The sequence below is a fragment of the Schistocerca piceifrons genome, chromosome X, assembly GCF_021461385.2.
Source record: "Schistocerca piceifrons isolate TAMUIC-IGC-003096 chromosome X, iqSchPice1.1, whole genome shotgun sequence".
Classification (NCBI taxonomy): Eukaryota; Metazoa; Arthropoda; class Insecta; order Orthoptera; family Acrididae; genus Schistocerca; species Schistocerca piceifrons.
The window spans coordinates 783004437-783018925 of NC_060149.1; the positions used below are offsets into that span (position 1 = coordinate 783004437).

At 44.5% G+C, this 14489-nt stretch overlaps 1 protein-coding gene across 2 annotated transcripts in view; it reads left to right on the forward strand.

Annotated features, from left to right (window-relative positions):
- LOC124721104 (serine-rich adhesin for platelets-like) overlaps nucleotides 1-14489 on the forward strand; it is a 481067-nt gene that overhangs the window by 326493 nt on the left and 140085 nt on the right. For both annotated transcript variants that reach the window (XM_047245921.1, XM_047245922.1), the window contains exon 6: nucleotides 8372-8501. In XM_047245921.1, coding sequence (XP_047101877.1) covers nucleotides 8372-8501 — 130 coding nt within the window. The remainder of the gene's footprint in view (nucleotides 1-8371; nucleotides 8502-14489) is intronic.

Sequence of the window (14489 nt, forward strand, 5' to 3'; positions counted from 1 at the left end):
TATCCCGAGTTAAACATAGCTCGTGATATTTTGATTCCTTGTCGTTGTTGAGACACTTTATTTTCCGGAAGTAAGCTGGTAATTTACATACGTAGAACTGCAAACGCTTTTAGTAAAATGTTCTTTGAGATTCCTGTGAGTTAGTCGCAGTTCGCACGACCTACAGCCGAAACTTGGTCAGTTCTTTAGCTGAATCAGATATACGAAAATATTCATTGTCAGGGGCAATTAATCAAAAACTTTGAAATAAAGATTCCAACTGAACTCTCATTAGAACGAAATTTTCACTCTACAGCGGAGTGTGCGCTGATATGAAACTTCCTGGTAGATTAAAACTGTGTGTCGGACCGAGACTCGAACTCAGGATCTTTGCCTTTCGCGTTCAAGTGCTCTACCAACTGAGTTACCCAACCACGACTTACGCCCCGTCCTCACAGCTCTAATTCCTCCAGTACCCCGCCTCCTACCTTACAAACTTCATTCTAGAAACAACCCCCAGGCTGTGGCTAAGCCATGTCTCCGCAATATCATTTCTTTCAGAAGTGCTAGTTCTGCAAGGTTCGCAGGAGAGCTTCTGCGAAGTTTGGAAGGAAGGAGGCGAGGTAATGGTGGAATTAAAGCTGTGAGGACGGGGCGTGAGTCGTGCTTGGGTAGCTCAGTTGGTAGAGCACTTGCCCGCGAAAGGCAAAGGTCCCGAGTTCGAGTCTCGGTCCGGCACACAGTTTTAATTTGAACTCCCATTGTTCGTTCAGGATTCGCTCTGTCGCATTCTTCTTCTTACGACAGTTTTCAGTGTCTTCTCATCAACGAGCAACCTCCCTTTCGGTAGAATGAGAAAAACCTCCATATTATGGCCCATATTCTGCACTAAGTGTTACGAGTTACACATCAACCAATGCCCCAGATGGAGTTTGACACCGGACTAGTCTTTACATAGCACACTGGACTCGCATTCGGCGCGACGGTTCATTCCGCATCCGGCCATCCTGATTTAAGTTTTCCACCATTTCCCTAAACCGCTTCATGCAAATGCTGGGATGGTTCCTCTGAAAGGGCAAAGCCGATTTCCCTCCCTATCCTTCCCTAATCTGAACTTGTGCTCCATCTCTAATGACCTCGTTGTCGACGGGACGTTAAACTCTAATCTCCTTACCGAGCGAGGTGGCGCAGTGGTTAGCACACTGGACTCGCATTCGGGAGGACGACGGTTCAATCCCGCGTCCGGCCATCCAGATTTAGGTTTTCCGTGATTTCCCTAAATCGCTCCAGGCAAATGCTGGGATGGTTCCTCTGAAAGGGCACGGCAGACTTCCTTCCCTGTCCTTCCCTAATCCGATGAGACCGATGACCTCGCTGTTTGGTCTCTTCCCCCAAAAAGCCAACCAACCTTCTAATCTCCTTTTCCTTACATTTTACATTGAAAAACAATTAAGATTCTTGTTTTTATAACGATGGTGGATATATAATATCTATGTCACGTTAGAACAGATAAATCTCAGATGTTTATGAAACTTCTTGGCAGATTAGAACTGTGTGCCGGACCGAGACTCGAACTCGGGACCTTTGCCTCTCGCGGGCAAGTGCTCTACCATCTGAGCTATCCAAGCACGACTCACGCCCCGTCCTCACAGCTTTACTTCTGCCAGTACCTCGTCTTATACCTTCCAAACTTTACAGAAGCTCTCCGGCGAACCTCATTCTGGTCACATGTTTATGTTGGTGTTTTATAGAAATAATGTCAGTCAGCACTGTTTACTTCTAACACTCGTTTTTTTTCACACTTAAGCTCTGCGAATACACAACAGTCTAAAAACCACATTCAGACCTCAAATTTGTCGAGGATATTGATTCGTAACAAACCTTTTGCCTAAATGTGTTATCAAAACCTACTCTCAGTGTGTTGTATTCGTTGAGTCTTAAATTATTTAATGGCCACTTTATTGGATAGAGGAGCACAGGGTTGGGTTGGGTTGTTTGAGGAAGGAGACCAGACAGCGAGGTCATCGGTTTCATCGGATAAGGGGATTAGGGAAGGACGGGGAAGGAATTCGGCCGTGCCCTTTCAAAGGAACCAACCCGGCATTTGCTTGTAGTGATTTAGGGAAATCGCGGAAAACCTAAATCAGGATGGCCAGACACGGGATTGAACCGTCGTCCTCCCGAATGCGAGTCTAGTGTGCTAGCCGCTGCGCCACCTCGCTCGGTGAGGAGCACAGGGAGGTAAAGGATGGCCGATGAACAACAATCTAAACTAATTCTTCTTAACCAAGTTTTCAGTATTAAAGGACAATATATTGCTAGTTTGATAAACCAGCATAGTGTCACGAACTTCATACTCGTAGAAATGGCCACTTACTTAATCATCATAATAAGTGTTTCTTATACGAGGGTTGGAATTCTAATAGTGGCAACTATTTATTTACAGCTTGTGCAAGATGGTTACGTGTTTCAAAGTTTTACTGACCTTCAAAGTAGTCACCAGCGTTGTGTATAACCCGTTCCCAGCGATGTAGAAGTCATAGGATACTCTTAGCAGTGCCCGTTGTGTCGACAGCTCGAGCTGCGCGGCCTATTACCCGACGAATTTGTAGCACTTCTGAAGCGAATGACGTGAAGTGTTTCCTTCAGTTTAGAAATCGAGTTGAACTCAAGAGGGCTTAAGTCAGGGGAGTGCACTAGGTGGTAGCAGCCCATCAGTCAATCAAATCAGTAACAGCTTCCACTGTACGTGATTGAGCATTGTCCTGCAAAATGATGGTCAGGTCCTGCAGAAAGTGTCATCACTTCTGTCTCTATGCTGTTCATTTTTGAACACACCCTACGACCAGCTTAGAGACAGAAGTGATAACACTTTCTGCAAGACCTGACCATCATTTTGAAGGACAATGCTCAAGCACGTGCAGTGCAAGCTGTTACTGATTTGTTTGACTGATGGGGCTGCTAAGTGCTATACCACTTTCTGCACTCCCCTGACCTAAGCCCTCGTGAGTTCAACTCGATTTCTAAACTGAAGGAAACGCTTCACGTCATCCGCTTCAGAACTGTTACAAATACATCGAGCAATAGACCGCGCCGCTCAAACTGTCAATACAAATGTCACTGCTAAGAGTATCCCACGACTTCCACATCGCTGGGAACGGGTTATACACAACGCTGGTGACTACACGACTGGCCATTAAAATTGCTACACCAAGAAGAAATGCAGATGATAAACGGGTATTCATTGGACAAATATATTATACTACAACTGACATGTGATTACTTTTTCAGGCAATTTGGGTGCATAGACCCTGAGAAATCAGTACTCAGAACAACCACGTCTGGCCGTAATAACGGCCTTGATACGCCTGGGCATTGAGTCAAACACAGCTTGGATGGCGTGTACAGGTACAGCTGCCCATACAGCTTCAACACGATACCACAGTTCATCAAGAGTAGTGACTGGCGTATTGTGACGAGCCAGTTGCTCGGCCATTATTCACCAGACGATTTCAATTGGTGAGAGATCTGGAGAATGTGCTGGCCAGGGCTGCAGTCGAACATTTTCTGTATCCAGATTTTCTGTATCCAGAAAGGCCCGTACAGGACCTGCAACATGCGGTCGTGGATTACCCTGCAGAAATGTAAGGTTTCACAGGGATCGAATGAAGGGTAGAGCCACGGGTCGTTACACATCTGAAATGTAACGTCCACTGTTAAGAGTGCCGTCAATGCGAACAAGAGGTGACCGAGACGTGTATCCAATGGCACCCCATACCATCACACCGGGTGATACGCCAGTATGGCGATGACGAATACACGCTACCAATGTGCGTTCACCGCGATGTCGCCAAACACGGATGCGACCATCATGATGCTGTAAACAGAACCTGGATTCATCCGAAAAAATGACGTTTTGCCATTGGTGCACCCACGTTCGTCGTTGAGTACACCATCGCAGGCGCTCCTGTCTGCGATGCAGCATCAAGGGTAACCGCAGCCACGGTCTCCGAGCTGATAGTCCATGCTGCTGCAAACGTCGTCGAACTGTTCGTGGAGATGGTTGTTGTCTTGCAAACGTCCCCATTTGTTGACTCAGGGATCGAGATGTGGCTCCATGCTAGTGATACGAGTCCGTTGGCGTTCCGTATTACCCTCCTGAATCCACCGATTCCATATTCTGCTAACAGTCATTGGATCTCGACCAACGCGAGAGGCAATGGCGCGATACGATAAACCACAATCGCGATAGGCAACAATCCGACCTTTATCGAAGTCGGAAATGTGATGGTACGCATTTCTCCTCCTTACACGACGGAGCGCAACAACGTTTCACCAGGCAACGCCAGTCAACTGCTGTTTGTGTATGAGAAATCGGTTGGAAACTTTCCTCATGTCAGCACGTTGTAGGTGTCGCCACCGGCGCCAGCCTAGTGTGAATGCTCTGAAAAGCTAATCACTTGCATATCTCAGCATCTTCTTCTTGTCGGTTAAATTTCGCGTCTGTAGCACGTCATCTTCGTGGTGTAGCAATTTTAATGGCCAGTAGTGTACTTTGAAGGTCAGTAAAACTTTGAAACACGTATCTATTTTTTACGAGCTGTAAATAAATAGTTGCCACTATTAAAGTTCGAACCCTCTTGTTTGTTTTACCCGCCTCCACGGCAGACGCCGGTCTGACCAGGACTGGGCGACGAGGTCTGCCGCTCGCTGGAAGCTGTGCGTACGTGTCGGCTGCGAAAGCAGAGGCTTTTACTTTGTGGGAGGACTCGTCAGGCCAATTCAGGAGCTATTTGGATCAGAATTAGTGGCTCCGAGGTCTGGGCAGCACAACGGCCGGGAGAGCGGTGTGCTCACACATAGCGCAATAGGGCAGAGGATGACACTGCACACTTCTGAGCCTGACCACGGAGTTTGGTTTGAGTTTTTTGAATTTGCTGTGAGTTTTTTGCATGTTGTTTGACTACCAGAAACTAGAATACTACATAGTAAAACAATGAAGCTACAAATGTGCGATCAAGACATTGCATCTCAAGAAACCACGTGATCGTAAACGGGGAAAAAATTCAAAACGGTAGTTCTCATACCTCCTTTGGGTTCAAATAAGGAAAAAAGATTGTTAGTGGGAGTGAGAGTTAAAGTGGGGTAGTACTGCATGTGCTCGTTGTGGAGGACCGCACAAAGAGCATCGTCTCTCTAAAAAACTGCGATTAATTACCGAGACACGAATCCTATTAAAGCGTTAATTTATCGAAATAAGTTCAGCATCCTTCGATTCCATGAGTCAGGCTGCCTATCGCGATGACTGTTAGACCGTGACGAGTCTATTACTTAACATCTACATTAAGTTACAAAACGACTGTACCATGGTGCTAGCAGTCGTGGGTCTGAAGGGGAGTAGTACGGATCACAAAAGATCAGAAGTACTGTACTAACCACTGTTGAAAACCAATTATTACAATTATATCAAAAGATTAAATACACTACTGGCCATTAAAATTGCTACACCACGAAGATGACGTGCTACAGACGCGAAATTTAGCCTACAGGAAGAAGATGCTGTGATATGCAAATGATTAGCTTTTTAGATCATTCACACAAGGTTGGCGCCGCTGGCGACACCTACAACGTGCTGACATGAGGAAAGTTTCCGACCGATTTCACATACACAAACAGCAATTGACCGGCGTTGCCTGGTGAAACGTTGTTGTGATGCCTCGTGTAAGGAAGAGAAATGCGTACCATCACGTTTCCGACTTTGATAGAGGTCGGATTGTTGCCTATCGCGATTGCGGTTTATCATATCGCGACATTGCTGCTCGCGTTGGTCGAGATCCAATGACTGTTAGCAGAATATGGAATCGGTGGGTTCAGGAGGGTAATACGGAACGCCGTGCTGGATCCTAACAGCCTCGAATCAGTAGCAGTCGAGATGACAGGCATCTTATCCGCATGGCTGTAACGAATCGGGCAGCCACGTCTCGATCCCTGAGTAAATCGATGGGGACGTTTGCAAGACAACAACCATCTGCACGAACAGTTCGACGACGTTTGCAGCAGCATGGACTATCAGCTCGCAGATCACGCCTGCGGTTACCCTTGAAACTGCATCACAGACAGGAGCGCCTGCGATAGTGTACTCAACGACGAACCTGGGTGCACCAATGGCAAAACGTCATTTTTTCGGATGAATCCAGGTTCTGTTTACAGCATCATGATGGTCGCATCCGTGTTTGTCGACATCGCGATGAATGCACATTGGAAGCGTGTATTCGTCATCGCCATACTGGCGTATCACCCGGCGTGATGGTATGGGGTGCCAGTGGTTACACGTCTCGGTCACCTCTTGTTCGCATTGACGGCACTTTGGGCAGTGGACGTTACATTTCAGATGTGTTACGACCCGTGACTCTACCCTTCATCCGATCCCTGTGAAACCCTACATTTCAGCAGGATAATGCATGACCGCATGTTGCAGGTCCTGCACGGGCCTTTCTGGATACAGGAAATGTTCAACTGCTGCCCTGGCCAGCACATTCTCCAGATCTCTCACCAATTGAAAACGTCTGGTCAATGGTGGCCGAGCAACTGGCTCGTCACAATACCCCAGTCACTATTCTTGATGAACTGTGATATCGTGTTGAAGCTGCATGGGCAGCTGTACCTGTACACGCCATCCAGTCTCTGTTTGACTCAATGCCCAGGCGTATCAAGGCCGTTATTACGGTCAGAGGTGGTTGTCCGTGGTACTGATTTCTCAGGATCTATGCACTTAAATTGCGTGAAAATGTAATCACATGTTAGTTGTAGTATAAAATATATTGTCCAATGAATACCCGTTTATCATCTGCATTTCTTCTTGGTGTAGCAATTTTAATGGCCAGTAGTGCATATTTCATTGTTGTCATTATTTCAATGCGAGGCATCTGTGGCTCATTAAGTGTAGGCTCAAGGGCAAATTATATTTTTGGCGTATAAAATGCACATTGGAATCATCAGCTGTTTTAATTTTTAATTTTTTTATTTTATAACCACATTCCATCGGTTTTGGTCTTGGGCCATCTTCACGGATGAAGAGTTAAAATGGTTTAAGCCACCATATCGCATTAGTCATTACTTAAAATGTGTAGTGCATGCCACGAATGTAAATGAATGAGACGGGACTTTAAAAGCAAAAACCGAATTCTAAATGCATACAGAGCAGCACTCTGTCTTTCCACGTCTTTTGGGGTGTTGATGGGATAGAATAAATAACTGTTCCCCAACCCCTCCGCAATCGAATTCTGAATGTGCACCTGGGTGCTGACAATATCAGGTGAAGCCATCAGGCTATAAGGAAACAACATACAACTGGAGGAATGTATTGTTTTGTGTTACCGTGTTGGAACTCAGGATCTCCGCCTCTACAGGATCCTCTTCAATATTTAAGAAGTAATAATTCGACAGTTGCGACCCCGTCTCTTTCCTTGCAGCCGAGAATATCTGGACAACATGAATCCGATCTTTTAGTTATGTTGTGCAAAATACACGTAATTAGTCCTAGATTTTCAAAATGTATTCGACACTGCATCACATTGTCATAAAATCGTATGAAGTATGTTCATCGATGTGCTGTATATGTCCAGATGTACTGTTACTATGATTTCTAATGGTCTCAATATATACAGCTGGGCACTAAAATTGCAATACCATTAAGACGGCATGCGACAAATGTCAAACTGGCATGCTGAGGTATAAAAATGATTATCCTTTCAGTACAACCACATAAAGTAGGCTTATGCAGATAAAGATTATGTAGCGGGTTTCTCTTTCAGTAATCACATTCGAATGTTGGTTGTATGTGATAAAATCATGTTGTGCATCGTGTAACAAGGAGAAACATCTATCAGCACATAGAATTCGACAGTAGCCTATCTAGTCGTGGTCCCGCGAGCATCGCACGAATATGAACTCGGCTGATTCAGGGGAGCCATCCTTAACACTGTGCAGGGTCCCACGTGTCTAGCGCTCGAGAGGAGAGAATCATTGCTCACGCGGCTGTGCAAGATCGCACGGCCATGTGGACAGTTGGCTAAGCATTCGTTATGACTGAATTGTTGTTTTTATCTTCTCCTGTGGACGGTGACTTGGGGGGGGGGGGGGGAAGGGGGAGAAGAGACAGTGTTCACCCTTCTCCAAGTGCTATGATGGATCCAGTGAACTAAAATAATTTCCATATCTATGTATGCAGAACAATCTCTGTTTACAGTTAACAGTAGGAAAGAAATTTCTTGTCATCTCCAAATTGTAGTCATAAAGAACTTTGAGAAGCACCTACTAGTGTAAGAATTTGAAGTGATGTATAAAAATATTCTAAAAGCCAGCACAACATCATAAAATATCTATCCAACAGGCATCTGGACTTCATGAACATCCTGAGCTACGACTATCATTCCGCATTTGAGCCAGCAGTCAATCATCATTCACCACTCTACTCCATGGAAGAAGATGATGAATACAACTTTGATGCACAGTTGACGATTGTAAGTAACAATTTATCATCTTGTGGCACTAAGCCTCAGAATCGTCAGATTTCTGTTATACTCCGTAGTGTTTCCTCAGCAGACCTACTAGTTTCTGGATGGAATGAATTTCAACGACAGTCTAGTTGTGATTTTGTTGGATCAGAACTCTCCCTCATTAAGGGTAAAGTTTATAAGAGTTTTGTCACCATAGAAGAGACATAAAAGATCCATGAAGTGTATATCTTGTTACACTGCAACTATCTCAATACTTTGAAAACCAGTGTGAAGTGCACAGATGAGGTTACTTGCCATTGCAGACCGTACCACATATTAGGTTTTCTTCCCATCCCATTCACACATGGACTGCGAGATGAATGATTGCTTCTGTGCTTATGAGCGTACTGTAATTAGTCTAATCTCGTCTACACGGTACCTACGAGAACAATGCAGAGGAGGTTGTAATATGTTCTAGATTCGTCACATAATATTGGTTTTCGACATTGTAAGTGGGCTTTCGTGGGATGGTTTCTAATAATAAGCTAAGTAAATATTTTCTCAAGCTGCAAAGCAGAGCGAATCTATGTTGACGAATAGAATAAAAGGAGCATTGAGTGTGGGATAGATTACCTAAATCTAAATTCACAGTGTTGTATGACAGCAGTGAGAAAGTGATTCGTTACTGCATGCCAGTGTATCGTATATGTTCAACTGCAGACATGAGCCAACCGTATAGTAATCAATAGATTGTCTTGTTGCAATACAGTTCCAGGACTATGCCAAATGCAAATTCAACTGGCGTACTTGTTTGGGACTGGCGGAGGGGGATTTGGGGGGGGGAGTGGGAGGGGGAGGGGCTAGAGAGTAAGGGAGTTCAAATGTTCAAAGGTGTGTGAAATCTTATGGGACTTAACTGCTAAGGTCATCAGTCCCTAAGCTTACACACTACTTAACCTAAATTATCCTAAGGACAAACACACACACACACACACACACCCATGCCCGAGGGAGGACTCGAACCTCTGCCGGGACCAGCCACACAGTCCATGAGAGTAAGGGGACTCAAAATCTATTGTACCTGAAACTACTAGTGATATCCCTGACACCAACACATTTTCTGTTTGTCTAGTACGACTCTACACAATATGTACTGTAAGATAACACTGAACTACGAGTGTATTTGTGTTCTAAGTTGTGATGGGTACTAGAGATGAGAAACAGCGGGTACGAATCCAACATTGCAGGTTGTGTATATTAGAAATTGAGGCCCCGCTGTTATCCCCGCTACCTTTGTTGCCAAAGCACAAGGGTTGTCCAGAAAGTAAGTTCCGATCGGTCGCGAAATGGACACCACAGTGAAAACCCGATGAAGCTTTCACAGAAGTGTTGGGTATTGTCTTTAGTATGACTGTCGATCGTATTAAGGCGCTCTTTTCAGATGTGAGCGCACTGTGAGCGAGTAAAGGTGCCTAGAACAACGATGTCTCCCGCCAAGTAGAAGGGCCCACTGACAGGCTTCGCCTTAATGAATGCAACCCACCTAACACAACTGCCACGCACTTCCTTCTTCATGGCAATTCTCAGCCGCACTCTGCAGGGGCAGTGAAGACGCTCCTGCAGCCTTTTCGATGGGAAGTGTTCGATCACCCACAACACAGCCCTAATTGCTCGTCCTGAGTATCATCTCAGTTCACATGAAACACTGGATACGAAGACAACACTTGGGCGCAGGCTACGCGCTATAGACCAGCGTAGAGAATTATCGGAAAGCACAGGCGGCTGCCTTCCGTGACGACATTGCTGGAAATTTGGTAACGCTCTGACAAATGTCTAAGTCGGAGCGGCGACTATGTAGAGAAGTACCTGGAAGGTGGAGCTAATTCTTGCAAATAATATGTTTCTGATTTTCACTGCGGTTTCCATTTAGCGACCGATCGGAACTTACTTTCAAGACGACCCTCGTAGTTCCGCGAAGACGATGAGTCTGAGAAGGTGGCACGACGGTCGCTTCATACTCATCGACTCTTTCCCTCTTCCTAAAGTGTGCAGGAGTGTAAGTCTAGCCGTGACGTAATACCCAAGTTGAGTGCATGCCCTTGCTGTGTTTTGTAGCATTGACAGGGTGAAAATGACCGACTGCCACGAAGCTGTGGTTTCTGAGACTGTTGAGGATGTAGAACGAAAATTGCGCGATAGAGTGTACGTAATTTGGAACGTGCTCCAGAAGAGAAAGAGTGACATGTGGAAAAAGTTCGTTGCTGTTTCGTACGCTGCAGACGGAAAATGTACGTAGTTTGTACAGTGCAAACAAAATAGTTGCATTCTTGTTTATTCCACTTCCGCCATGATGAAACATACGTGTCCCATCGAAAGAAAATACGACACAGATCAACGTCACTCTTATGTACCTGCAACCAAAAAGCGCACTATTTGTGCTTCAGTGGCAGTCATGTGCTGTGGGCCGGGTGTTCAAAAAGTCTCTCCACAGTGCCGTATGATAGCCGCGCGTGACGTATGATTGTTCGCCTGTCTGGGTTACTTCCCTTCAAGTGGACTCTACCACCATTCCACTGATTCGTTTATCTCAGCCAGTGTCAGTAGTATCGTTGATGTGTGTCGTTACGTGTTGACGTGAAGGTTTAAGAAAAGTTCCTTTGTTCGTTTGTTCGTTTTTGTCAATGTTAAAATGCTAACCATCGAAGAACGTGTGTTTTTGGTCGAACAAGTGTTCAAAGCTGGCGGTAAATACACAGTTTCAGTTCGTCAAACATTTAATTCAGTTTTCCCGGAGACAAAATTCTCACATCGCGATACTGTGCGAGCTTTGATTAACAAATTTCGAAGTACGGGTTCGGTGACAGATGCACCGAGAAGTGGTCGTCCTAGCGTTTTGTCTGAGGATAAACTACTCGATATTTCCGATAAAATGTCCATGAGTCCGAACAAGTCAGTAAGAAAACTCGCCCAGGAAATCGATGTTAGTGTCGGAACGGCCCACACAGCTGTAAGGAAAAAATTAGAACTTTTTCCATACAAAGTGACAGTCGCGCAAGAACTGAATATACTGTTATTGTACGTTTTATCACAAGTTTTAAAAAATCGAAATTTGCGATTTTTATGGCGAAGGGAGGGGGGGGGGGGGTTGTGTGGTTGAAGTGGTGCGTTCTGGAACACAAAATTTTAGTAATTAAGCCGTGGTTGGAACTACATACACAGTGTCGCTTATCTAGCTGTACCTCTTCTAGAAGAACTGCTAGAATGTTCATAAGGTGTAAATACCGGTAATTATTTACATTTGACACACGTGAGATGAAGTAAAGTCTCATAATGGAATTTCCTGTAATACCGCACCATATGTTTACGCTCCAAGGCCGTCGCTGTTGCACCTGACGAAGCCAGCGTGGATTGTCAACTACCTAGCAGTGCATGTTACAGACATGTTCATCATCTTGGTTCAAGAACATTGCTTCGCCGGTAAAGAGCACACGTTGGATAATCACGTAGTCGTCTCCAAGGCGCTGCAGAGCAAACCGACAAATTCTACACGACGTCCGAACTCAAGAGGTATGATACGGGTGGAATTTAGCCGATGCAAGATGCGAATGACACTCACCTGGCTGGGCCCACATACCTTGGCAAAATGTTTCGTGCCATCATCCAGACTGATAAGTGTTGTAGCAAAAGCAGCTTCTTCATGTGCTCAGTCAGTTACAGTCTTTGTCCTCATCATCTGTTAGATGTTGAAGCTGCCTGTTCGCACTAGTGACGTAATAATTCGTGCAAGTTCCTGGGACGGCGGACAGCGATGATCAGGATAGATATCCTCATACTGCCGTACTGTTTCTGTAGCATTTCTTTGTCATTCGCCGAATGAAAATAGCATGTCCAACTTCTGCTCATTGGTGTACGTGTCCAGATGAAAAAAAAAAAAAAAAATAAATAAATAAATAAAAAAAAATTGAAGCACAAATGATTTGCCGATAGACAGCACAGTTCCTGTCAATTGTGCAGTGCAGACAAGTAACCAGTCGAAAGGCTTGATACAACGGCGTAGCCTGGCATTAGCTAATTTGCAACGCTGTTGCCGATTCTGGACGATTTGCCTTTCAATTATAGAATATTTCTCGCATTCTTCCGCGAAGAGTTTCAACCTCAAAATTAACGAACATTATACCACTGTGGACGCCTTTTAAGCGCTTTCGAATACCGTGAAAAACCTACGGTATATCATTCTACTAAAAAAAAAAAAAAAAAAAAAAAAATCACACTTGTTTCAGCCTCTTAGTCGATACAAAAGTGAAGACTCTTCATCAGATAAGAAAAGTATATGCCCCTTAACGTACTATCAATTGCCGAAAACTTCATTTTGATATCTGGAACATTTCATGAAATAAATTGGGTGTTACATCTTACGTGACACACCCTTTGTATACACATCGCCACTCAGAGTGACATCAAATTGAACGGAATATTATCGAAGAAGGAGGAAACATTATAGAAATGAATAAAATAAAATTCCCACTAGATGGTGCTGAATCTTCACAACGTAAACGGGTTCGGTCACAAATGACAGATGAATAACAATATGAGGGCTATGGTGTGATTTGCACTTTTCACTAGCCGTTTAAATGACCGCTGAAGCTCGCCATTCAACTGTTGTGGCACTGGTAGTAAGGTAATTCCATCTATCACGGCAACATCGTATCACATCGGATGGGAAAATCAGTTTTTTGAGTGTCCTTAAGCCAAAAATCGCATAAAAAGCAACTATTACATTGCTTTTTAATTGTCCTGAGGCCAAAAACCGCATAAAGAGCGAAAATGAAATCGATTTATATTCGTTGTGAGACTGACACAAGACATATGCAATATGCTGTCCACCGTCTTCTGCCTCAAACTGAAATTGAGAAACAGCATGTTCCTCAACATATCAGCGTGCCTCAGGCTCATGTTCAGAATGCACTGTGCAATGTTGCCTTCAGCTCAGCTATATTTCTAATCAGAGCACTGAACGACCAGGCTGTAAGGAAATGATGGCTGATAATTCAAACATTTCCAACATTTATCTGCAGCAGCTGTTTCACTGGCTGTCCAATGTGCGGAGGAGTGCCAACTTGCGTAGAAAGGATCCTACTCACGCATCGACACTGTTGAAGGGTTGAAATGATGTTGGTGCAGAAAAGACTCCCATAATGTTTTGTAATGACAGTACAGGTAACAGGACATGCACGACCCATTTCCTCGAAGAACGGTGGCCCTATGGTAAACCATGCTCTTAACCCGCTCCACACATTTATGTTTGCAGAATGAAGCGGTACCAGTTGATGTGCAAGCAGATTTTCCATTTCCCGTGTTCTGCAATTTTGTGTATTGACACATCCTTGGAAATAGAAATAGACTTTTGTCTTTTGCAGAACATTCCATGACCATTCATTGTCCTCTTCCATGTCAGCAAGGCATTCTAGAGCAAATGTTTGTCTTACTGGCAGGTCAGCATGTGTTATGTCTTCCTTTGTACTCTGTGTGGTTCTTTAATGAATACAAGAGCGTGCAACAGAAGCCGTTCGTGAACACAGAATTCAAATATTAATTTAGTTCACATCTAATATAAAATAGTAAAAGTAATACAGAACTTTGTTGCCATATTAGCAGTGTCAGTTGCTATTAATAGATCTGAACATAGAAATACTCTATCCAGAGAAATAAGATTTATAAATTTCTCACTCTTCAGTACAATGTCTATTCAGAAGACGTTGAGCCCTGGTCACTGTGGGAGCCTGTAAATGTTATTTGGCTGGCAAACGCACAAAAAAGGGGCTCAGTGCAGGACTGTTCAAACCTAACTACACCCGCTGCTGGAGCTCGAGAGAAGCGATGCTTGCATCTCATTGCCAGTGGCGTAATCGTTCGTGGCAGCACCCTCATGCCACATTCGTAGCTGTAGGAAACGCGATTGTGTAACTAAGAGCATGCGTATTTGAAAGTGCGGCAACCAGATAGAAGCCGATA